The sequence below is a fragment of the Dama dama genome, chromosome 24 (genome assembly GCF_033118175.1).
Source record: "Dama dama isolate Ldn47 chromosome 24, ASM3311817v1, whole genome shotgun sequence".
NCBI lineage: Eukaryota > Metazoa > Chordata > Mammalia > Artiodactyla > Cervidae > Dama > Dama dama.
This window is the reverse complement of record NC_083704.1, coordinates 17,329,243-17,356,475: the sequence shown is the minus strand read 5'-3', so window position 1 is coordinate 17,356,475 and position 27,233 is coordinate 17,329,243. Positions and strand designations below refer to the sequence as shown.

Sequence of the window (27,233 nt, the reverse complement as noted above, 5' to 3'; positions counted from 1 at the left end):
CTTCAATCTTTTGCAGCATCAGGGTCTTTTCAAATGAATCAGTTCTTCGCATCAGGTGGCCAAAGTATTGGAGTTTCAGCTTCAGCATCAGTCCTTCCAATGAATATTCAGGACTGATTTCCTTTAGGATTGACTGGTTTGATCTCCTTGCTGTCCAAGGGACACTCAAGAGTCTTCTCCAACACCACAGTTCAAAAGCATAAATTCTTCAGCACTTAGCTTTCTTTATAGTCCAACTCTCACATCCATATGTGACTACAGGAAAAACCATAGCTTTGACAAGACAGACCTTTGTTGGCAAAGTAATGTCTCTGCTTTTTAATATGCTTTCTAGGTTAGTCATAGCTTTTCTTCCAAGGAGCAAGTGTCTTAATTTCATGGCTGCAGTCACCATCTGCAGTGATTTTGGAGCCCAAAAAAGTAAAGTCTGACACTGTTTCCATTGTTTTGCCATCTATTTGCTATGAAGTGATGGGACTGGATGCCAGGATCTTAGTTTTCTGAATGTTGAGTTTTAAGCCAACTTTTTCACTCTCATCTTTCACTTTCATCAAGAGGCTCTTTAGTTCTTCTTCACTTTCTGCCATAAGGTTGCCATCTGCGCATGTGAGGTTATTGATATTTCTCCCAGCAAACCACTTCAGTATTCTTGCCTTGAGAACCCCATGAACAGTATAAAAAGGCAAAAAGATATGACACTGAAAGATGAACTCCCCAGGTTGGTAGGTGTCCAATATGCTACTGGAGAAGAATGGAGAAATAACTCCAGAAAGAATGAAGAGATGGAGCCAGAGCAAAAACAATGCCCAGCTGTGGATGTGACTGGTGATGAAAGTAAAGTCCGATGCTGTAAAGAACAATATTGCATAGGAATCTGGAATGTTAGGTCAATGAATCAAGGTAAATTGGAAGTGGTCAAACAAGAGATGGCAAGGGTGATCATTGACCTTTTAGGAATCAGTGAACTAAAATGGACTGGAATGGGTGAATTTAACTCAGATGACCATTATATCTACTACTGTGGGCAAGAATCCCTTAGAAGAAATGGAGCAGCCCTCATAGCCAATAACAGAAAGACGACACATCATGAACAAACACAGTCTTCTGTTAAGAAACAAAAGTTGTGGACAATATATTGGGAGAATTTTTTTTACTTTCTTTTTGGAGGAATTTTATACTAAAACTGACTAAATCCTTTTTGTGTAAGGTAAGACATTTGAACCATTGAGATCCAAGTTGTGATTTGAAGCTTGTTATATTTTTCTCCTTTTTTCCCAGCCTACTCTCCTAGCTTCATTTGTAGTTACTCTATTCCATCTACAGAGGGTTGTGGTCACCCTGGGTTACCTAACAAAACACTATGAAGTTTCGTGTTTATATTCCTGCTCTTCTTCTTAGCTGCTGAACTTATATATATCTGCCTGTTACATTTTTATAAGGGTGAAATGTTACCACTACTTTAATTACTGTTATAAATAGCTTTATAATGTTGAAGAATCACTGTTTAAGATTTTTGACTCTTCTTCTATTTAAAAGAAACACAAGTTGTTAAGCAACAAAGAAACCAGGAAGAGTGAAGAGTATCTTCAACACGTTGACAGGAAATAACAGCCAACCTAAAACTGCTTACTCAACAAAATTATCTGTCAAGAAGTAGAGTAAAATACAGTTATAGTCAAATGTTGAGGCAGCAACACATCTGATGGCACTTCTAAAGGATAAGGAGGAGGATGTGCTAAATAAAACAAAATGTATATGAAAATGCAAAATCCTTAAGTAATACAAAAGTCAAGCAAATGGTTTTGGTGGAAATTGCCAGGCAGCCTAGTGGTTAAGACTCTGAGTGTTCACTGCCAAGAACCTGGGTTCAATCCCTGATCTGGGAACTAACATCCTGAAAGCTGTGTAGCATGGCCAAAAAAAGAGAATAGTTTGGAGCAGGGATATACAGTGTAGTGAAAAAGGAGTTCAGAAACTGTGTAAAAGAGGAACTCATTAATAAATGGGTCTTAAACCATTGGGAAAAAAAAACAAAGGATTAGGAGGAAGAAAATTATGTCAGGACAACCTGAGATGCAGTGGTGAGCAATCAGATATTCATTGCATTAAATAGTAAAAGCTCTGTTCAATTGTGGAATTAAAAAAACAAGACAAAATGGTGGGTAGCAAAAATATATGTTAGGATAGGTATGATCAGAACCTAGGTTATCTTAAAATCTTTCTATTGTTCAAGGTACAGGAGAAAGATGCCAACATTTCAAAGCTACTTTTTTTTTTGGCTGTGCTGCCTGGCTTGCAGGATCTTAGTTCCCCAACCAGGAATCAAACCCGTGTTCCCTGTAGTGGAATCGCAGTGTCTTAACCACTGGACTGCCAGGGAAGTGCCTCAAAGTTACATTTGCGTTTGATAAAAATTTTAAGGATGACCACTATAATAGTATAGCTAGGAAAGAGTAGTGTAAAAAGATAAACTAAAAAAAAAAAAAAAAAAAGACTAAAAAAAAAAGAAAATAAATAAATAAAAAGATAGACTAAAGGGACAAACAAAACCCAAACCTCAGTCCAGAAAAAGTGAAGAAAAGAAAAAAGAAATGTAGAAAAAGTGGATTTCAATAAATGTGATTGGAAGAATGAATCAAAGTACATTGATTATCACCGGTTAGTAATGCAGAGACATGGGTTCCATGGGTTTGATCGCTGGTTGGGAAACTAGGATCCCACATGCCACAACAAGAGAAGCCCTCAAGGGCTATAACAAAGACCCCACATGATGCAGCTAAGAACTGACACAGCCAAATAAGTAAATAATGAAAACCACTAAGTCCAAAAGGAACGGTCATTTAAAAAATATATATATAGTTGGTTTCAGCTTTCTAAAAATCAAATTAATATGCTGTTTTAAACAGGGCAGCCAATATTTCCCCATTTTCCCAGAACATACCCATTTTCTGTCTTTTATGCTTCTGTAATAAATCATAGTGCCCCCTTTCCCTCCCACAGGTGTCTTTATTTTGATGACAATTGGTCACTCTGCAAAAGTGAGAGTTGCTCAGTTGTGTCCCCATGGACTGTAATCCTTCATGATCCTCTGTCCATGGAATTCTCCAGGCAGGAATACTGGAATGGGTAGCTGTTCCCATCTCCAGGGGATCTTCCCAACCCAGGGATTGCATTGCAGGTGGATTCTTTGCCAGCTGAGCTACAAGGAAAGCCTACTCTATAAGAAGGTACACTTAAAGCATACAGTCATGGGAGGAGCCAAGATGGCGGAGGAGTAGGACGGGGAGACCACTTTCTCTCCTACAAATTCATCAAAAGAATAACTGAACACAGAGCAAACTTCGCAAAACAACTTCTGATCGCTAGCTGAGGTCATCAGGCGCCCAGAAAAGCAGCCCATTGTCTTCGAAAGGAGCGCAAGCCCCTCCCCGCGGAGCAACGGAACTAGCTACCTGAATAAGAGTCCACCTCCGCCCGCCTGTGTCAGGGCGGAAATGAGGCTCTGAAGAGACCGGCAAACAGAAGCCAAATAAACAAAGGGAACCGCTTCAGAAGGGACTGGTGCAACAGATTAAAATCCCTCTAGGAAACATTGACTACACCGGAGGAGCCTGTAGATATCGAGAAGCGTAAGCTGGAACGAGGAGCTATCTGAAACTGAGCCGAACCCACACTGACCGCAACAGCTCCAGAGAAACTCCTAGATATAATTTTACTTTTTTCTCTTTTTTTATTTTTTATTTTTTTCTTTTTTCTTTTTTCTCTTTTATTTTCCTTTAAAATCCCCTATTACTCCCCCATTACTCCTTAACTTTCATTTCCATAGACTTTTACGATTTTTTAATTAGGGGGAAAAAAAAATTTTTTTTTTTTCTTTTTCTTTCTTTCTTTTTTTTTTTTCTCTTTTTTTTTCTTTTTCTTTCTTTTTTTTTTTCCTTTCCTTTTTCTCTTCTATTTTCTATTTTTCTTTTTCTCTTATTTCTTTTAAAGTCCTCTAGTACTCCTCTACTACTCCTTAATTTTCATTTTCAATACACTATAACCTTACAAAAAAAAAAAAAGAAGAGAAGCCCTATTTTTAAACCGAAGATTATTCTCTCCCAATCTTGACTCTCTGTTTTCTACCTCAGAACACCTCTATTTCCTCCTTTCCCCTTCTCTTCCCAATCCAATTCTGTGAATCTTTGTAGGTGACTGGGCTACGGAGAACATTCTGGGAACAGACAGCTGCGTAGATCTGTCTCTCTCCTCTTGAGTCCCCCTTTTTCTCCTCCTGTTCATCTCTATCTCCCTCCTCCCTCTCCTCTTCTTCATGTGACTCTGTGAACCTCTCTGGGTGTCCCTAACAGGGGAGAATCTTTTAGCCATTAACCTAGAAGTTTTCTTATCAGGGCTGTATAGTTGGAGAAGTCCTGAGATTACAGGAAGAATAAAACTGAAATCCAGAGGCAGGAGACTTAAGCCCAAAACCTGAGAACACCAGAAAACTCCTGACTACAAGGAACTTTAAGTAATAAGTGACTGTCCAAAAGCCTCCATACCTACACTGAAACCAACCACCACACAAGAGCCAATAAGTTTTAGAGCAAGACATACCACGCAAATTCTCCAGCAACGCAGGAACATAGCCCTGAACATCAACATACAGGCTGCCCAAGGTCACACCTAACACATAGACCCATCTCAAAACTCATTACTGGGCACTCCATTGCTCTCCAAAGAGAAGAAATCAAGTTCCACGCACCAGAACACTGACGCAAGCTTCCCTGACCAGGAAATCTCAGCAAGCCAATCGTCTAACCCCACCCACTGGGTTAATCCTCCACAACAAAAAGGAACCACAGACCTCCAGAATACAGAAAGCCCACTCCAGATACAGCAATCTAAACAAGATGAAAAGGCAAAGAAATACCCAACAGGTAAAGGAACATGAAAAATGCCCACCAAGTCAAACAAAAGAGGAGGAGATAGGGAATCTACCTGAAAAAGAATTTAGGATAATGATAATAAAAATGATCCAAAATCTTGAAAACAAAATGGAGTTACAGATAAATAGCCTGGAGACAAAGATTGAAAAGATTCAAGAACTGTTTAATAAAGACCTAGAAGAAATAAAAAAGAGTCAATTACAAATGAATAATGCAATGAATGAGATCAAAAACACTTTGGAGGGAAGCAAGAGTAGAATAACAGAGGCAGAAGATAGGATAAGTGAGGTAGAAGATAAGATGGTGGAAATAAATGAAGCAGAGAGGAAAAAAGAAAAAAGGATCAAAAGAAATGAGGACAACCTCAGGGACCTCTGGGACAATGTGAAACGCCCCAACATTCGAATCATAGGAGTCCCAGAAGAAGAAGACCAAAAGAAAGGCCATGAGAAAATACTCGAGGAGATAAAAGCTGAAAACTTCCCTAAAATGGGGAAGGAAATAGCCACCCAAGTCCAAGAAACCCAGAGAGTCCCAAACAGGATCAACCCAAGGCAAAACACCCCAAGACACATATTAATCAAATTAACAAAGATCAAACACAAAGAACAAATATTAAAAGCAGCAAGGGAAAAACAACAAATAACACACAAAGGGATTCCCATAAGGATAACAGCTGATCTATCAATAGAAACCCTCCAGGCCAGAAGGGAATGGCAGGACGTACTGAAAGTAATGAAAGAGAATAACCTACAATCTAGATTACTGTATCCAGCAAGGATCTCATTCAGATATGAAGGAGAATTCAAAAGCTTTACAGATAAGCAAAAGCTGAGAGAATTCAGCACCACCAAACCAGCTCTTCAACAAATGCTAAAGGATCTTCTCTAGACAGGAAATGCAGAAAGGTTGTATAAACGTGAACCCAAAACAACAAAGTAAATGGCAACGGGACCACACCTATCAATAATTACCCTAAATGTAAATGGGTTGAATGCCCCAACCAAAAGACAAAGATTGGCTGAATGGATACAAAAACAAGACCCCTATATATGCTGTCTACAAGAGACCCACCTCAAAACAAGAGACACATACAGACTAAAAGTGAAGGGCTGGAAAAAAATATTTCATGCAAACGGAGACCAAAAGAAAGCAGGAGTCGCAATATTCATATCAGATAAAATAGACTTTCAAATAAAGGAAGTGAAAAGAGACAAAGAAGGACACTACATAATGATCAAAGGATCAATCAAAAAAGAAGCTATAACAATTATAAATATATATGCACCCAACATAGGAGCACCGCAATATGTACGGCAAACGCTAACGAGTATGAAAGAGGAAATTAATAGTAACACAATAATAGTGGGAGACTTTAATACCCGACTCACAACTATGGATAGATCAACTAAACAGAAAATTAACAAGGAAACACAAACCTTAAATGACACAATGGACCAGCTAGACCTAATTGATATCTATAGGACATTTCACCCCAAAACAATCAACTTCACCTTTTTCTCAAGTGCACACGGAACCTTCTCCAGAATAGATCACATCCTGGGCCATAAATCTGGTCTTGGAAAATTCAAAAAAATTGAAATCATTCCAGTCATCTTTTCTGACCACAGTGCAGTAAGATTAGATCTCAATTACAGGGAAAAAATTGTTAAAACTTCAAACATATGGAGGCTAAATAACACGCTTCTGAATAACCAACAAATCATAGAAGAAATCAAAAAGAAATCAAAATATGTATAGAAATGAATGAAAATGAAAACACAACAACCCAAAACCTATGGGACACTGTAAAAGCAGTGCTAAGGGGAAGGTTCATAGCATTACAGGCTTACATCAAGAAACAGGAAAAAAACCAATTAAATAACCTAACTCTACACCTAAAGCAATTAGAAAAGGAAGAAATGAAGAACCCCAGGGTTAGCAGAAGGAAAGAAATCTTAAAAATCAGGGCAGAAATAAATGCAAAAGAAACTAAAGAGACCATAGCAAAAATCAACAAAGCTAAAAGCTGGTTTTTTGAAAAAATAAACAAAATTGACAAACCATTAGCAAGACTCATTAAGAAACAAAGAGAGAAAAACCAAATTAACAAAATTAGAAATGAAAATGGAGAGATCACAACAGACAACACTGAAATACAAAGGATCATAAGAGACTACTACCAGCAGCTCTATGCCAATAAAATGGACAACTTGGATGAAATGGACAAATTCTTAGAAAAGTATAACTTTCCAAAACTGAACCAGGAAGAAATAGAAGATCTTAACAGACCCATCACAAGCAAGGAAATCGAAACTGTCATCAAAAATCTTCCAGCAAACAAAAGCCCAGGACCAGATGGCTTCACAGCTGAATTCTACCAAAAATTTAGAGAAGAGCTAACACCTATCTTACTCAAACTCTTCCAGAAAATTGCAGAAGAAGGTAACCTTCCAAACTCATTCTATGAGGCCACCATCACCCTAATTCCAAAACCAGACAAAGATGCCACAAAAAAAGAAAACTACAGGCCAATATCACTGATGAACATAGATGCAAAAATCCTTAACAAAATTCTAGCAAACAGAATCCAACAACATATTAAAAAAATCATACACCATGACCAAGTGGGCTTTATCCCAGGAATGCAAGGATTCTTTAATATCCGCAAATCAATCAATGTAATACACCACATTAACAAATTGAAAGATAAAAACCATATGATTATCTCAATAGATGCAGAGAAAGCCTTTGACAAAATTCAACACTCATTTATGATTAAAACTCTCCAAAAAGCAGGAATAGAAGGAACATACCTCAACATAATAAAAGCTATATATGACAAACCCACAGCAAGCATCACCCTCAATGGTGAAAAATTGAAGGCATTTCCCCTGAAATCAGGAACAAGACAAGGGTGCCCACTCTCACCACTACTATTCAACATAGTGTTGGAAGTTTTGGCCACAGCAATCAGAGCAGAAAAAGAAGTAAAAGGAATCCAGATAGGAAAAGAAGAAGTAAAACTCTCACTGTTTGCAGATGACATGATCCTCTACATAGAAAACCCTAAAGACTCTACCAGAAAATTACTAGAGCTAATCAATGAATATAGTAAAGTTGCAGGATATAAAATTAACACACAGAAATCCCTTGCATTCCTATATACTAACAATGAAAAAACAGACAGAGAAATTAAGGAAACAATATCATTCACCATTGCAACAAAAAGAATAAAATACTTAGGAGTATATCTACCTAAAGAAACAAAGGACCTATACATAGAAAACTATAAAACACTGATGAAAGAAATCAAAGAGGACACAAACAGATGGAGAAACATACCGTGTTCATGGATTGGAAGAATTAATATTGTCAAAATGGCTATTCTACCCAAAGCAGTCTATAGATTCAATGCAATCCCTATCAAGCTACCAACGGTATTTTTCACAGAACTAGACCAAAGAATTTCACAATTTGTATGGAAATACAAAAAACCTCGAATAGCCAAAGTAATCTTGAGAAAGAAGAATGGAGCTGGAGGAATCAACCTGCCTGACTTCAGACTCTACTACAAAGCCACAGTCATCAAGACAGTATGGTACTGGCACAAAGACAGAAATATAGGTCAATGGAACAGAATAGAAAGCCCAGAGATAAATCCAGGAACCTATGGACACCTTATCTTTGACAAAGGAGGCAAGGATATACAATGGAAAAAAGACAACCTCTTTAACAAGTGGTGCTGGGAAAACTGGTCAACCACTTGTAAAAGAATGAAACTAGAACACTTTCTAAAACCATACACAAAAAGCATACAGTCATGAAAGGCTGAGAGTTAAAGGATGTAAAATTATATTAGGCCAACGGTAATCAAAAGAAATATAACTTAGCTATACTATTACAAACAAACCCATAAAGTATCATTTAGAATAGAGAGATTCATTATCTAAAGACAAAAGATTCAGTATACCAAAAAATTAAATATATATGAACCCAATAAATGACTTCAAATATATAAAACAATAATGAGTATAACTCACAGGAGAAACTGACAGCTCCAATATCATATGGAGAAATTTTAATGTACCTTTTTCAAGGGGTCAAAAACTTGGCAAAAAAAAAAAAAAAAAAAAAGAAACAAAAAAACTTGGCAAAGACATAGATTAATAATATAACAAGCTTAAACTAATGACCATTTATACAATTCTGCATCTAACAACTAGAGAATACATATTTTTCTCAAGCCTACCCAGAGCATTTGCAAAACTTTATCATGCACTAGGCAATAAAGCAAGCCTCGACAGATTTCAAAAAATCAGTTCAGTCACTCAGTTGTGTCCGACTCTTTGTGACCCCATGGACTGCAGCATGACAGGCTTCCCTGTCCATCACCAATTGGTGGAGCTTGCCCAAACTCATGTGCATCGAATCGGTGATGCCATCCAACCATCTCATCCTCTGTCGTCCCCTTCTCCTCCTGCCCTCAATCTCTTGCAGCATCAGGGTCTTTTCCAATGAGTCAGTTCCTCACGTCAGGTGGCCAAAGTATTGGAGTTTCAGCTTGAGCATCAGTCCTTCCAATGAATATTCAGGACTGATTTCCTTTAGGATGGACTGGTTTGATCTTGCTGTCCAAGGGACGCTCAAGAGTCTTCTCCAACACCACAGTTCAAAAGCATCAATTCTTCAGCGCTCAGCTTTCTTTATAGTTCAACTCTCACATTCATACATGACTACTGGAAAAACCATAGCTTTGACTAGATGGACCTTTGTTATCAAAGTAATGTCTCTGCTTTTTAATATGCTGTCTAGGTTGGTCATAGCTTTTCTTCCAAGGAGCAAGCGTCTTCTAATTTCATGGCTGCAGTCACCATCTGCAGTGATTTTGGAGCCCCAAAAAATAAAGTCTGACACTCTTTCCATTGTTTTGCCATCTATTTGCTATGAAGTGATGGGACCAGATGCCATGATCTTAATTTTCTGAATGTTGAGTTTTAAGCTAACTTTTTCACTCTCGTCTTTCACTTTCATCAAGAGGCTCTTTAGTTCTTCTTCACTTTATGCCATAAGGGTGGTGTCATCTGCATATCTGAGATTATTGATAATTCACCCAGCAATCTTGATTCCAGCTTGTGCTTCATCCAGTCCAGCATTTCGCATGATGTACTCTGCATATAAGTTAAATAAGCAGGGTGACAATATACAGCTTTGATGTACTCCTTGCCCGATTTGGAACCAGTCTGTTGTTCCATGTTCGGTTCTATCCGTTGCTTCTTGACCTGCATACAGATTTCTCAGGAGGCAGGTCAGGTGGTCTGGGATTCCCATCTCTTTAAGAATTTTCCACAGTTTGTTGTGATCTACACAGTCAGTGGTGTTGGCTTAATCAATAAAGCAGAAGTGGATGTTTTTCTGAAATTCTCTTGCTTTTTCTATGATCCAACAGACATCGGCAATTTGATCTCTGGTTCCTCTGCCTTTTCTAAATCCAGCTTGAACATCTGGAAGTTCATAGTTCACGTACCGTTGAAGCCTGGTTTGGAGAATTCTGAGCATTACTTAGCTAGCGTGTGAGATGAGTGCAATTGTGCAGTCATTTGAACATTCTTTGGCATTGCCCTTTGGGATTGGAATGAAAACTGACCTTTTCCAGTCCTGTGGCCACTGCTGAGTTTTCCAAATTTGCTGGCATATTGAGTGCAGCACTTTAACAGCATCATCTTTTAGGATATGAAATAGCTCACCTGGAATTCCATCACCTCCACTAGGTTTGTTCATAGTGATGCTCCCTAAGGCCCACTTGACTTCACATTCCAGGATGTCTGGCTCTAGATGAGTGATCACACCATCGTGATTATCTGGGTCGTGAAGATCTTTTTTGTACAGTTCTTCTGTGTATTCTTGCTACCTCTTCTTAGTATCTTCTCCTTCTGTCAGGTTCCTACCATTTCAGTCCTTTATTGAGCCCATCTTTGCATAAAATGTCCCCTTGGTATCTCTAATTTTCTTGAAGAGATCTCTAGTCTTTCCCATTCTATTGTTTTCCTCTATTTCTTTGCACTGGTCACTGAGGAAGGCTTTCTTCTCTCTCCTTGCTATTCTTTGGAACTCTGTATTCAAATATGCATATCTTTCCTTTTCCCCTTTGCCTTTTGCTTCTCTTCTTTTCTCAGCTATTTGTAAGGCCTCCTCAGACAACCATTTTGCCTTTTTGCATCTCTTTTTCTTGGGGATGGTCTTGATCCCTGTCCCCTGTACAATGTCATGAACCTCTGCCCGTTCTTCAGGCAGTCTGCCTATCAGATCTAATCCCTTAAGTCTACTTGGCACTTCCACTGTATAATCGTAAGGGATTTGACTTAGGTCATACCTGAATCATCTAGTGGTTTTCACTACTTTCTTCAATTTAAGTGTGAATTTGGCAAGAAGGAGTTCATGATCTGAGCCACAGTCAGTTCCTGGCCTTGTTTTTGCTCACTGTATACAGCTTCTACACCTTTTCAAAGAATGGGCATCATATAGATTTTTTTTTTTTTTTTTTTTCTTTATGGCTAGCTGTGTAGCATGCGGGATCATCCTGACCAGGATCAGGGATTGAACCCAGGTCCCCTGCAGTGGGAGAGTGGAGTCTTAACCACTGGATCACCAGGGAAGTCCTACCTATCTTCTGACTCTTGTTGTTTTAGTCACTAAATCATGTCTGACTCTCTGCGACCCCATGGACTGTAGCCCTCCAGGCTTCTCTGTCCATGGATTTCCCAGGCAAGAATACTAGAATGGGTAGGCATTTCCTTCTCCAGGGTCTCTTCCTGACCCAGGGATCGAACCTGCCTCTCCTGCATTGGCAAGCAGATTCTTTACTGTTGAACCACCAGGGAAGTTCCATCTTCTGACTATGATGTAATTAAATTAGAAATCACTAACAAACAGTTAATTTAAAATATATATTTCATACAGATGTAATAAAGTTACATTAATCCATCACAGTCTGCATTCCATCCTGGGATCCCTCCAGCTTTTAAATAATTTTTTAAAAATTTGTATATGGTATAGCTCATTCTTTGGGCTGTAAAGTTCTATGGGTTTTGACAAATGTGTGGAGTCATGTATCCACCGTGAGTATCAGACAGACGTCTCACTGCCCTAAAAGAATCTGTTCTCCACTTATTAAACCCTCCTCTCTCCTCTCAAATCCCTCCCAACCACTGATCTTTTTTATGGTATATCTTGCTTTTTCTGCAGTGTCATAGATGTGGAATTATAGCATATATAGCTTTTACAGACTGGCTTCTTTCACTCAGCAGTATGCACTGAAGGGTCATTTACACCTTTTCATGGCCTAATAGCTTGTTAGTTTTTTTTTTAATCAGTGAATATTATTTTTCAGTATACACATGTACTACAGTTTGTTTTTTCATTTTTTTCATTCATGTATTATTGAGGGATATCTCAGTTGTTTCCAGTGTTTGGCAGTTGTGAATAAAGCTGCTATAAATATTTGCATGCAGGTTTTTCTGTGGACATAATTTTCAAATAGGTTGTGTAAATACCTAGGAACACAAATGTTGGGTCATATGGTAAAACTATGTTTAGCTTTGTAAGAAACTGGAAACTGTTCCAATGTGGCTGTACTATTTTGCACTCCTACCAGCAATGAATGAAAATTCTTGTTGTACTGCATTCTTGCCTGATAATGGTTTATTGGACTTTAGCCATAATAATAGATGTGTTTTTTTTTTTTTTTCATTCTTTTAAACTGCAATTCCCTAATGGCAAATAGAGCTTGCCTGGTGGCACTAGTGGTGAAGAACCTGCCTGCCAGTGGGTCAGTAAGATCCCCTGGAGGAGGGCATGGCAACACACTCCAGTATTCTTGCCTGGAGAATTCCATGGACAGAGGAGCCTGGCATCACAAAGAATCGGACATGATGGAAATAACTTAGCACGCATGCACAATGTCAAATAATGTTGAGTATCTTTTTCATATGCTTATTTGCCACCATGTATCTTCTTTGCCCATTAAAAAAAATTGGGATGGTTACCTCCTCATTGTTGAGTTTTGGGCTATTTGTATATTTTGGATACAAACCTTTTATTAGATATGTTTTGCAAATATTTTCTCCAGCCTGTCGCTTGCCTTTTTATTCTCTTAACAGCATCTTTTGCAGAGCAGAAGTTTGTTTTAATAAAGTCCAACTTATCATTTTTTTTCTTTCATAGATTTTGCTTTTGCTGTTTTATCTAGTAATTCACTGCCAAACCTTTTAGATTTTCTCCTAGTCTTCTAGAAGTTTTATATAGTTTTGTGTCTATGACCATTTGGAGTTAATTTTTATAAAGAGTACAAGATCTGTGTTTACATTAATATTTTTTACACTGTATTTTTGCATATGGTCATCCAATTATTCCAATACCATTGTTGAAAAGACCATCCTTTCTCCACTGGATTGCCTTTTTCCCTTGACCAGTTAACTATATTTATGCAGGCCTATTTCTGGACTTGTCTGTTCTCTTCATGTTTCTGTGTAGCTATACTTTTGCCAATACCATGTATTTTAATTATGGAAAACTTTACAGGAAGTCTTAAAATCAGGTCTTAAAAGCCTCCAACTTTGTTCTTTATTACTGTGTTGAATATCTATTAATAGGTCTTTTGTCTTTCCATCTGAACTTTAGAATCAGTTTGCTGATATCTGCAAAACAGCCTGCTGTGCTTTTGATTGAGATTATATTGAATCTATAGATTAGTTTGGGAAGAACTGACATCTTAACAATATTGAGTCTTCTTCTAATCCATGAACATGTAATATACATATATTTTTCTAAAATTTTATGAATACACATTTTAAGTTAATAAAAACTTTGAATATCTCCGAAGTCAAAGAAGAGATAATGAAAAATTTTACAATATGAAAAAACTGAGTAATAATAATACAAATGCTTATAAGTGAAAATTATAAAACTTTATACCATTCATATCAAACTTATGGGTGATATAAAAAGTGGTACTCTGGAAAATGTATAATTTTAACTTGCTTTATAATAGAAAATCAGAAAGACTGAAAATTAAAGAACTAAATGCTCTTCATAAGAGAAAATAGAAAAGAACAAACCCAAATAAAGGAAAAAGATTATACAGTTAAGACAGAAATGGAAACAGTGAACAAAAACAGCCAGATATGGAAACACTGTGTCCATCAATGGATGAATGGATACAGATAACATGGTGTATTTCATTTCACACAATGAAATACTACTTAGCCATGAGAAAAAAAGCAAAATCCTGTCATTTGTGACAACATGGATGCATCTCAGGGGCATTAACACTAGTCAACAGACAGAGAAGGACAAATACCACAGGGTTATCACTTATATGTAGAATTTATTTTTAAAAAAAGAGTCAGACTAGTGAAAACAAAGTGAAAGTGATTTCTGGGAGTGGGAGAAAAGAAAGAGGCTGGTAAAAGAATAATTACTTTCTACTATAAGATGAATAGGTCTGAGGATATAATGTAAAAACATGTGACTATAGTGGATGACACTACATTGCATAATTGAAATCTGCTAAGACAGCAGAACATAAATTTCTCATGAAAAATCATAATAAATAAATAGGTAATGGATGTATGAACTAGCTAGATGGAGTCCTTTATATTTACATACATACACACACACAAACACACACATATATATATTTCTGAGTTTTCTATCCTGTTCCATTGATTTATATTTCTATTTTTTGTGCCAATATCATACTGTACTGATGACTGTAGCTTGGTAGTACAGCCTGAAGTCAGGAAGCCTGATTCCTCTAGCTCAATTTTTCATTTTCAAGATTGCTTTGGCTATTTGGTGGGGTCTTTTGTGTCTCCATACAAATTTTTAGATATTTTTGCTCTAGTTCTGTGAAAAATGCCATTGGTAATTTGATAGGGATTATATTGAATTTGTAGCTTGCCTTGGGTAGTATACTCATTCTGACAATACTGATTCTTCCAATCCATGAACATGGTATATCTTTCCATCTGTTTATGTCTTCTTCAATTTTTTTCATCAGCATCTTATAGTTTTCAGAGTACAGGTCTTTTGTCTCCTTAGATAGGCTTATTCCTAGATATTTTATTCTTTTTGATGCAGTGGTAAATGGAATTGCTTCTTAAATTTCTCACGACTTAGTGACTGAAGGGCAACAACAAGCAAATATACTTGATAGCCCTTGGCCACAACTAATGAGCCCCTGGGCTACAACTACTGAAGTCCATGTGCCTAGAGCCTGTGCTCCACAAGAGAGGCCACCACAGTGAGAATCCCACACTGCAATTAGAGAGTAGCCCCCACTCTCCACAACTACAGAAAGCCCATATGTAGCAGTAACAACCCAGCAGAGCCAAAAGTAAATAAATACAATAATTTTTAAAAACCTTTAAATTATAAATTTGACTACTCAAAAATGAAAATCGTGAAGTTAAAAAAAAAAATCACACAACTGGGAGAATATATAACAAACATGCATCAGTGGGGGGGATAAAAGAATCAAGAATGTGTAAAGAGGCCACAAATCAATAATAAGACAATAGAAAAATGGCCAAAAGACATGAATGGGCTTTTCAATAAGAGAAACTTTAAACAAACATATGAAGAGATGCTCAATCTCTTTAATAATAAGGGAAATGCAAATCAAGACCATAATTTACACTTTGCTTGAGAAAATTTAAGAAGTCTGACAATACCCAATATCCATCTTTCTTATATTTCAGGCAGGAGTATTCATGGTTCCATTTTGGAAAACAGTTTGGCATTGTCTCGTAGAGCTGAATATCCTCACACCTTGAGTGTGTGCGTGTTGTGTCCAACTCTTTATGACCCCATGGACTGTAGCCCTTCAGGTTCCTCTGTCCATGGGATTTCCCAGCAAGAATACTGGAATGGGTTGCTATTTCCTCCTCCAGGGGATCTTTCCCACCCAGGGATCAAACCCATGTCTCTTGCGTCTCCTATATTGGCAGGCGGATTCTTTACTGCAGAGCCACCAGGGAAGCCCCAACCTCACACCTTATGACCCAGCAATTCTATTCCCACTTGTATACTCTGAGTAAACATTTGTACACATGATCCAAGAAGAGTATCAAAACATTCTTGACAATCCATTCCAAATATGAGAGGTGGGAGAAAAGAGCCCAAAAGCCCCATCAAGAGAGGAATGGATAAACTGTCATGTATTTCTCTAATGGCATGCAATACAGCAGTGAAAATGAGTAAACTTCAGTTATATCTCTCAAGATTTGACCAGCCATTGCTGGATTTGTAGATACAAGGGACCATTAGCCAAGGAATTCTGGGCAGTCTCAAGAGGCTGGAAGAGGCAAGGAACTACATTCCCTACTAGAGCCTCCAGAAAGGAATACAGCCCTGTGACACCTAATTTTAGCCAAGTAAGGCCTATTTTGGCCTTCTGACCTGCAAGACTATAATACATCTGTGTTGTTGAAAGCCAGTAAGTTTGTGGTAATCTGTCACAACAGCAACAGAAAACTAGCAGAGTGTGTACGTGTGTAAGGCTGGAGAGGGTGTCACGCGATAGAGGAGACTTCCTAGGGAGAGAGGGAAAGAGGGGAGTGAAGGAGGGAAGGACGGAGAGAACCTTTGTTTTGCTCACAAAGATTTGGTTTGGGGACTGGAGCCAGCTTCTCTGGTAGAGTGCCCTTTGGTGTCCCCCTAGCATCACCTGAATGCCCAAGAGGGGCCTGACAGTCTGCAAGAACCTGAAGCACTTGTTCCCAAAGGTCTCCCCACCAGGTGGACAGGCCCCAGCAACTGGTTTCCAATATAAAAAGAGGAAACTGAGGCCTGGGACAGGGAGGTACAGCCAGGAGCAGCCCCCTTTCTGAGGGCAGGAAATGGCCAGATGCCACATCTTAGAACTCACGTTTCCTGGGAGGGCAGCCTGCTCCTTCCACAGACTTCCCACAGTCGAACAGGGTCCAGCAGGCTCCTATCAACATCTATACTGAGAATGCAGCCCCACAATTGCTGGGTGCCATCATAATCGAAACCTTCCACACCCTCCCGGCCCTTCCTCCCTAGAGACAGGACCACAAGCCAAAGCCAGGGCCCACCTGACCACAGTCCAGGCCCAGCCAGACCCTCGTAAGCAGAACCCTTGGGTTCCACGGTGTCCAGGGAGCAGTGTCACAATGGGGTGGGGAGGTCCCAGGGTTGGGTAGGATGAGGGGGAGCAGCATTCTACCACTGGTACACACCTGGCCATAGGCTCCAGGGGCAGAAGGCGCAAGGCAGACTGGGAAAATCTCCACACGAGCCAGCCCCATGCCTTCATGCAGACTGTGCCCAACACCCAGAGCACCGGCCTCCCCCATGATGGCTCCACCCCCATTGTGGGAAATCCTCCCCCCCTTCCAGGCACCACTTGCTCACCCCCAATCCCCAGGCCTAAGGAGAAAGAATGGAGAGGAAAGGCAGGGGAGGAACAGACCCTCCCCTCAGCAGCTCCCAGATCCCCACCCAGGGGAGGAGGGAGTGTAGGTTAAAGTTTTCTTGGTGGCAAATTTGAGGAGTGGTCATACGATGGCTTTTTCTTTCTTTGAGAGGAGGATGAGAAGCTATCTGGTAGGGGGTAAGAGAAAGGGGGACAAGCAGAGTAGACCTGAGAAGTAGCCACCAGTGAGAACTGGAAAACAAGCTGATTGAAAAGCTGGTAGGAATACAAGGTGCTGCTAAAGACTCAGGAGGTGCTGGTGACTGGATTCAGAGAAGAGATTGTCACAAGTATCATGCTCTGTAGCCGTGACCAGGTCTTGGGGTGTAAGCAGAAAGAAGGCAGACAGTTGGGCTAATGTGCTGCTATGGTTGTGCTAGTTTGACTGTCTTGTAAGGGAGGCCAGCCTAAGAGATACTATGTGGGGATCCACAGGGAGGGGGCAGAAGATGAAGTAGGGTTCCAAGGAGTCATTTGCCAGCATGTTGTTCATACTAAGGAGCATCGCAGCGGTCCTGGGGTGATCACTGAAAACCCCTGAATATTCTTGAAGAAAGCCTAATTTTAGGAGCCTCCCAGGGCCACTGACTGATGATTAATCACTGCAAGTCCCAAAAGAACCAACACTAGTGGCCACCACGTAAGAAGACTTCTGCCCCCTTCCCTTACCCTGCCCGGGCTCTGCAAGAGCCAGAGCTGCAGAGAATGAAAGGAAAGAGGGGCCTAGAGAGGGACAGACCCATGTCCTGCCTCTCCTCACCACTGGTCCTGAGTGAAGGGCAGGTGAAGGAGAAGCTCTGAAGAGAAGGCAACACTGAAGCTTTGATTCTGACGGAATCAGTCTCCTCTCAGCTAGATCAAATGTCCTGTGGGTCCCACCTTATCCATTCAGGCCTGGTCCAGCCACTGGAGGAACCGCAAACTTCCCTTTGTCCACCTGCCTGGATGGGTCCATGACTTCAAGGCCTGGGAGAGGCCCTACTCGGCTGTCCTGCTCTGGGCTTGACTATGTTTTTCAGGACAGGGGGAATCCCGGATGGAGGGGATCTGAGGAGCCATATTCCCAAAGAGTGTCAGAGGACAAGTTAAACCCAAGACACACCCAAGACTCTAATTAAGAACAGGGTACTGGGGGTGGGGCTTTGGGGATGAGCATGGTTTTGAAAGGAGGGAGGCCCATCTCGGATGCTTCTGAGACTGGGCCAGGCAGTGGGTGGCTGGCTCTGGGGCCAGCTCATGGGATACTGCCTCCATTAGCAAGGCTGGTGGTGCTCACAGGTCCAGCCATTTACAGGGGAGTGTCTAGGCAGCTCTCTGCTGCTGCCGGTCTAGCTTTGGAGACATAGTCACAGAGCTAAGTGCTGCTTTAAAGGCTACCCCTGGGCTGGAGATACTTCCCGAGGCCTCCAAATCCTTTTCTGAGAGCACTGCCTTCAGAGAGCTGGAGGAAGCAGAAGGTCATCATTGGCTATCTAGAAACTGATTCCATGCCTCGCCACCTCCTCCCCAAAGTATGGGAATCGTGAGGGCTCCCTCTGCAACAATGGACAAGTGGTAAAGTAGAGACCTGGCCTTCTAGGACAGGGGCCACTGATATGAGGTCCTGGGCTTCAGAGAGAGCAAGCACCTTATCGTGGTCAGAATTCTTGCTCCAGGTCGTCGACGGTGTCCTTCAGGGTCTGGCAGCAGGGCAGAGTAAGCTGGCCCCAATGGGGAGGCTGCCGTAGATGAGCACGAACAGGGACGCATGATACTTGCCCAGCAGGATCATGAGTGGCATGAGGATGCCCCTGATCCTTGAGAAGATGCTCACCAGCCCCATGCCCTTCTGCCTGTGGGAAGGCCAGCAGAAGCTGAGTGGACCTGGCCTCCCCTGGGTCCACCCCAGCTCCTCCCACAGTTCCACCCCAGCTCACGTCCTTGAAAAGCCCCAATGTCTCGTCTGGTCTCCCCAGATGTGCAGGGTCTCCAGGCTTCCTCAAGTCCACGCAGCCTTCCTGCCCCATCAACCTGCACTTCTCCTAGTCCTACTATGTGGCCTGCTTCTCCCACCTCCAGGCCTTTCTGTTTGCCGGCTGCACTCCTGCCCTCCGATCAAAGGCGGCACCTCCTGACCACCCCCTACTCCCAGTGGAGACTTCCTTCTGAGCCATTCATCAAACCTGGACTCACACTGTATCTAGTCCTGACAAGGCCAGGCTACGGCCCCTGGTGTATCTGCCCTCCACTGCCCTCTGCACTCCCCTGACCTCAACCAGCTCTGGACCCCATCCAGCCCTGTTGCCCCAGAGCCAGTCCTATAAGTTCTATAAGTTCTGTGGGGAATAGCAGGGAGGGTGGAGGAGGGATGGTCAAAATGAGGGTCTCAGGAACAGAGGAGCCAGGGTTGCACCCGCCGCCCTTACCTGATGACAGTGGGGAAGAGCTCAGCAGAGTCCACGTAGAAGATGGTAAATCCAGCCGCCAAGGCAAACTTCCCCACCAGAGCCAGCACAACAAGCACCACAGGCAGATATGGTGGAGGCTGCCCGTCAGCCACATGGAGTGGCCAGACCCACCCCCTGGGCCCTGTCCCTGCCCTCCCAAACTCCTCACCCCTTGTGCACCCAAGCCCCAGAGAACCCCTCACTCCTGAAAAGGAAACAAGGGGTCTCAGTAGCACAGGGGGTGTGGGCAGAGGCCCTGCTGGGACGAAGATGATGGTGATACACACGAGGCCACCCAGAACCAGAATCCCCGACTGACTCTACCTGCGGCCCATCCATTCCATTATAAAGATGCTGCAGTAGCAGGCAGGCACCTCTACTGCTCCAAAGATTAACTGTGTCAGGTAGATATTCAGGCCAAAATCCCCCACCCTGAGGCCCAGGCCATAGAATACCAGGCTGTCCACAAACCTGAAGAGTTCCAGAGTCCTCTCAGTGCCAGGTGATGAGACCCCAGCACACTCAGAAAGAGACTGCCTTGGCCAGGAGTCACAACAGGAGACAGAAGCACAGCCAGCAAGAGACCCAGTGGTACCCAGACAGCCACCACCCACGGAGACCTGGTAGCCTTTTAGTTTAGGCCTCAGGGAGGGCTGTGGGCCCTGAGTCCACTCACCAGATGTAGAAAAGAATCAGGGTCTCCTTCCGGAGCTGGGGGTGTTGGAACAGATCTAGGGCATTCCCTGCAGGGCTGGTCTTCTCTGGGGCCAGCTGGGAGGGATGTGCAGAATGAGGGGCCAAGCAGGCCGGTCTGTGTGGTCCCATCAGGCAGGGCTGGCCCAGTGCTGCAAGTATCTGGCTCAGGAGCTCGGAGGAGAGTTTGCGCCTGTTGACCAAGGCTACTTTCTGGATCAGTTGTTTGGCCTCCTCTCCCCTCCCCCAGGTAAGGAGCCACCGTGCAGATTCTGGCAGGGCCCTGTGGGTCAGGAATGGCTGTAACCCTGGGGCCTGCACTTCCCCACTGTCCTAGCACACACACACCCTACAGGCCTCATAGGCTCCTTCTCCCAGACACCTCTCTGCATGCACCACCAGCCAAGAGGTAGTTTGCCTGGGAAATATCTCCTCACCAGAAGTAGAAGAGCAGAAAGACAAGTGCAGTACCAGCAATCTGGAAGAGTCTTCAGTTCCAGATGCGGTAGGCAAGTCCTGCAAGAGCCATCTGCCCCAGGGAGAAGGCGCACTGTGCCAGGACCACAGCCTGGATCCTTCACGAGGGCCCCACCCACTCTGTAATTGAAAACAGGCAGAGGCTGATGCTGGGCCGGACCCCACCCTATCACTTCCTGCCATCGTGAGATGCCACCAGGTCAGGGGCTGTGGTCCTGGTCCAGTTCAGGGCGTGTCAGCGCCATCACATTAGGTGCACGGAGCTGACTGGGCCCCCCAGGCAGTGTGGGAGTGTGGCCACGCAGGCCCCATGGCCTTGCTCTGCAGCTGATGGCTTCACGGCCCAGATACTCACGTAGGGTGACGTTGCTGAAGGTATATCCAGCGACGGCTGCGGCCACAGAAAAGCACAGGATCATGTAGAGCTCAAAGCTGGGCACAAAGGCTGCGCTCACGCCGAGGATGGTGAAGAGGAGCAGCTGCACCAGGAGAGTGGCCGTGTGGCCAATCCTGGGGTTGCAAAGGGGCAGGTCGAGGAGTGAATCTATCTGAGGGGAAAGAGGAAGGGAGACCCAGCCCCAAGCCCTTTGCTGGGTGCTCTGTCTGTGGGAGGGTGCATGGCCCCAGCCGGGAGTCCCATTGCAGGCGGACAGGGCCTTACCTGGAGTCTGGTGAGAGGGGCCCTGGGGAGAACTAGACCCTGGGCCAGGATCCAAGAGCATGCTGGGTCGGGGGAACTGGTCAAGGTTCTTAGCAGTTGCAGAGGGGCCTGAAGATGAGCGCCCCAATGAGGAGCCCAGCCACATACACCGACTGGGAGGTTTCCTTCAGATGCTTCCAACCACAGACCATGTTAAAATGAGGTAGACACAGGCAGATGTGAGCTCAGAGGTAGCTGAGGCAAGTCCTTTTATCAGCTAGCCCACGCGTGACAAACCTCTCAGGACAGAAGTGGGGCAGGGTCCCACACTGTGGATCAAGGTACCTCAGGGCAGCAGCTTTGTGAACCCAGAGTGCCCGACACAATTCTTAGAAGTGTAAGAGGAAATACAGTGACAGTCAACATCTGTTTCATATCAGACTACCAGCTCCAGATGGTTCACGCAATTCTTTTCAGTGATCTGTGTGAGGTTGTGTTTTTGGCAAGTGCTATGGAAAAAGCAAGAACCATGTGAAACTCACAGGGTTCAAGGACTGAGATGTGTGGTTCCCAATATATCCTATTAGGAAGTAACTGTACTTACTTGAGGATGAAATTTAAATGTTTTCTTTTGATTTGTGTGTATATATATATATGTGTGTGTGTGTATATATATATATATACTTTTTTTTTTAAAAAAAAAACAGCTACTGAGTTGTTAGTACATAAATTAAGTTGTTTTGTTTCTGTTTTATTTTTGCTGTTGGTGGTCTTTTTTTTTACCCCACTGCATGGCATGAGGCGTCTTAGTTCTTCAACCAAGGATCAAACTGGAAGTGCAGAGTCTTAACCACTGGACCGCCAGGGAAGTTCCTCTTCTTCAGTTGTTTGGATAAAATTACTTATTATATGAAACTTCTAGGTACTTTTTTTGGCCTGGAGATACCGTATAAAATTATCAACCCACTATGGATGCATGGTTTAGGAACCCCTGACAGTCACTAACTGCTTCTTCCTGACAAATGGGGTCTCTTCCCTATAACCATGGCACCCCTGTGACCTGCTTGGGCCTTTCAGACTTTTCCCAACTGACTGCAAAATCCCCCTGAAACTCCCATCATTCTCGGACAATCAGAATCCTAGGGAGCCCTCACACATCCCTTGAGGAAAGAGATTAGGATGTAGGAACATGAAACCTGTATACACACACACACGGCGATGGGAGGGGAAACAGCCCACCTGGAGACTCTCAGAACCTGACAGACAGACTGGAAATCCAAGTGAAGAACGTATGGGTGTCCATACAAACCAAGTACACATGTCCACAGCAACGTGCACATACAACAATGGCATGTGACTGACCCCCGTCTGTGGGCCCCTCAAGGAAGTCCTATGCCCCCTGCACACCTCTCAGCTCCACACTCAAGTGTGTGCAGGGGAATCATGGCAGGTGAGCTCTCCTTCAAAGCTCACGGAGACAGCGTCACAATATTAATGCTTGCTGAGTGCTTACTCTGGATTGGGTACTATGCCAAACGTTTCACATGCATCATCTCACATAATTCTAGCAACAATCCTTGACTTACTATATATAGGTTCAGCAGCTAGTCCTAGGTCCTAGAGTTGGACAGCTGGATGGCAGTGAGTTCAGACATCTTTGCTGCCCTGGACAGGGAGTGAAACTAAGGGAAAGGTAAGGTAATGTTTCCTGAGTGAAAGGATGAGTGAATGAATGAAAGAAGGAACCAATCAATACCTTCAGTTAGCTGAGAAGCCAATCTCCATGAGTTACCTAATCTTTAGCCAAAAATTAACCAATTCAGGAGATAATATTTTGCTCCTACATCTGTCTTGAAGGACAACTGTTAATTTTGTAAGAGTTTTAAGTGATCATCAAATGATGAATGGATTGCTTCTGAGAATGACGTGTGGCAGGACCGGGTGCTTGGAACTTGTTGTTCCACCCAGTTCTATCTGGTTTGCTTTTTGTCTAGCCATCACAGATTGCCTCTGTAGTTAGATATTGTATAAAATAAAAAATTATGAATAAAGGTCTGCTGAGTCATTCATTCTGTGTGACTTTGTTAGCTGATCCTCTGGTGTCTTGGATTTCCCATGTACAAATGAAGATGAAACAGATTCCTTAGTACCACCTGGTAGGATAAAAGCAATTAACACGTACAACACAAGTAGGAAAGTGGCTGTGCTAAGTCAGTTCAGCTGAGGCTGTACCAACACAGCTTCATGAGGCCCATGAAGTGCACAGCTGGTGACATAGGCATCTCAGATACAAGGGGCCTTCATGCTCTGAAGACGCGAGTGCCAAGCCATGGGGCTCCACCAAGGCTGCCTTCTCTGCTCAGTGGACACCATTCATTAATCCTATCTTATCAAATTCTCTAACTCCCATGTAGGCTTATTATTCCCTTTGTTTCACAGAAGAGAGAGGCTTGGAGAGGTGCCAAGGCCAACCCCAGTTCACGTGCTGGTGTCATGTTGCAGATGGAACAGAGACGAAGAGGGCTTCAACTTGGGACACCAGGTGTCAACCTCCCCAGCCCTAATGCCGATGGTGGACAGTTCTGTCTGGGGCCTGCCACAGTGGACTGCAGAATACCACCCCATTTCTTGGAGTACAACCCATCAAGTCTCACTTCCACTGTTCCAAACCATCAATGGCTCCCACTGGTCTCTGGAAGAAAGTCCCAACTCCTTGGCACTGGTATCTGAGACTCTAAGAGTTGGCTCTTGTCTCTTCCCAGTCCTCCGTGTATGTCAGCACTGCTCACACAGGCTGGGCGCTTTCATGCTCCAGACCCTAGAAACGGCTATTCTCTCTGCTTCGTGCGCCTTCCTTCTGTAGCTCCAGGACACACCACACTGTTTTTGCTATTCACGACAGTCCAGTGACCTCCGTGTTCAGAGGTTTGTGTGGACAGGGCTGGGAGTCTTTTTTTTTTTTTACCAAGGATGGGTACCCAGGAAACGTTGGACAGGTAGGCTGAGGAGGAGAAGTGTACTCTGTCATTCACGAGCACACAATTAATAAGGAAATGTATTTTTTTTTCCTTCTCAAATCTGGATTATCTGTATTTCACTTTGCATGTGAAGCTACCAGTTATAAATGAAACTTGGGATATCAGCTCAGAGAAGTCCCCAGATTCAGCGTAGCTTGTAGTGTAGCTTCTAGCCCTGCTTGTAGACTGGAAGCCAAGATGGACACCTCACACAAGGTAGCTCCACTCTGGAACTGAGTTTGGGGTTGTCATGTAGTTCGGGCCACAAAGTACCAAAAGCGTACATTCACTTGGGAGTTGCAATCCTTGGGAGGGTGGGTCCGTGGAAGCATGTCAGGGAAGGGCCAGAGGGCCAAGGTCCAACACCAGGGGTAGCAAAGACTAAGTTGGTGACTGAGGAGAGAGAGGCCCTTAGTCCTTGAGAACATCCCTTTCCCCATAAAACCTGCCCACCCATAGCCCAGGCAAACCCAAGTTCCTGACACATCACCATCTTCCTGTTACCAGGCCTTTCTTCTATTCTCTGTCTACAAAGGCTTTCTCCTTTTCCCTGTTAACCTTCTTCTGGTCCCTGGGCACCCAGCTCACACACCAACTCCTTCAGGGAGCTGCCTGCCCATTCTCTCCCCAGGAAGAAGCGAATTCTAGCCTCAGAGTTCATTGAGCCTTTGTCCCTCTACTAGGAGTCCAGGTCTTCTCAGAGGTGAACAGGGTGCCTCTGTTCTGACTGTGCCTCACATACTGAGAACTCAGGAGCTGTTGGTTGGATAATAATTCCATGAACAGTCCAGCAAAGGCTGTGAACAAGAGCTAGGGTTGGCTCTGAGCACCCTGGAAGTCTGCCTGGGTTATAAGGATGGTGACACTTGGCTAGATGGGCAGAGAGTTTATAAGCACCTGTAGAGGTAGACATAGCGTCTAAGGATGAAGAAGATCAGATCTACCATCGGTGAGACACTGGGGAGATGAAGGAAGGGCACTGAGGATCAGACAAGCCCAGGCTGGGCTAGATCCAGGGGCTAGCAGAGTTCAAGGTGACCTACTCCCACTGTGGGGTGGACTGAGCGGGAAGATCAGGAAGAAGGCAGGACGACATACCCTCAGGCTGCTGGGTACCCTGAATGAGAGTCCCAGGTTCACTGTGAAGTATGTGTGTTGCCCTTGCCAAGTCATCTCCCTATTCTGTGCTCTGCCCTACTGTCTGTGAAGCAAGCCTTCTTGCTCTGAGATGGCTGGAGTGGAAAAGTCTTTCTACTGATCTGCTGGGGCCCCTCCTAAGAGAACAGTGTTAGCACAAGCAATTGCTCAGATATGTGCAGGACAAGTCCTAGAGTTCTGCATGGCCTCCAGCATCTCAGATGCAGGCAGGAAGAGATTTAGAAAGAAAGGCTGAAGGCAGGGAGTCTAAGGCAAGCAAGCAGGAAGGTAGACGAGTGGGCAGGGAAGGGGTAGGACTGCAAGATTAGTTAAACAAGGAAGACGGGTAAATGGCAGACACACAGGGAATGGGCTGAAAGACAAAGGCAAATGGGAAGGCAGATGCAAACCTAGGAAAGAGGCATGAGAACAGTTGGACAGGAGAGACAGGAAAGAAGGCCATGGGGTAGACAGGCAAAGGGACAGATAAAAACAGAGAGATGAATGGACAGATGGACAAACACCCCAGACAAAGGGAATGGATGGAGAGGTAGATGGGCCGACAGGCAGAGGACAGAAAGCAAAACAGGCGTGACAATGGTCATTCAGGCCTGGGGCGAAGGGGCAGCTTCTGAGGCAGTCACACCAGAGACGGAGGGCAGACTGGCGGGCAGAGCAGCTGACTGACTCAAAACACTTAGAAAGTCAGACTGATGTGCGGCCCTACCTCATTCTCTACGGACAAGGGCCTGCCTTCGGGATAGACCCAGCCCACCTCGCAAAGCTGTGTCTCATTGAAGCTGTGGCTGAGGATGTCCTCCAGGCTGGCACCATCAGGGGGCAACTGGAACATGAGGCAGGGCTTGGGACTGCCTGCAGCATCCAGGGGCAAGCTCAGGGCCGGCTGCTCAGCCGCGCTCAGATTCAGAGTCTGATTCCTGACCCAGGTCACTGAACAATAGTGGGCCTTGTCCAGGACCATGAAGACCTGGGTGAACATGTAGAAGGCAGTCAGGAAGCTGGGCACACTCAGCAGTATCAGCAGCTGTACCTGGAAGTGACCAAAGCTGCCCAGTTCAGCCAAGACCTGGGCAAAGGGTGCCATGGTCACTGGTCAGCAGCTCCTTAGCTGGGGCTACCAGCTAGCTTTGCAGCTCACTTGGGGTAAGGTGGCGGCTGCGCTAATGTTTAATCCAGCCTTGTGTGGCTTCACCTGTCACACCTCTGCTCCTGAGCTCAGGTCCAGGAATGACAGAATAGGATGAAAAAAACAGTCCACTCTGACTTGGAGGATCTGAGGATGTTTTCCGGACTGTGTGACAAGGAACTTCCCAGGTCTAGTACAATGCAGCGAGCTCTAGTCAGATATTATGGTGTACAAGGACCACCCTCCTCCTAGCTGCAACATCCGCCACA

At 43.6% G+C, this 27,233-nt stretch overlaps 1 protein-coding gene across 1 annotated transcript; it reads right to left on the bottom strand.

Annotated features, from left to right (window-relative positions):
- Positions 1 to 18,729: 18,729 nt before the first annotated feature.
- On the bottom strand, positions 18,730 to 26,922 carry SLC22A13 (solute carrier family 22 member 13). The gene is given in 11 exon segments (XM_061129143.1): positions 18,730 to 18,869; positions 19,061 to 19,111; positions 19,114 to 19,259; positions 19,833 to 19,941; positions 20,110 to 20,324; positions 20,530 to 20,624; positions 20,703 to 20,829; positions 20,984 to 21,166; positions 21,375 to 21,536; positions 21,781 to 21,881; positions 26,545 to 26,922. Coding segments are annotated over 11 exon segments (1,707 nt in total).
- Between the last annotated feature and the right edge of the window lie 311 nt (positions 26,923 to 27,233).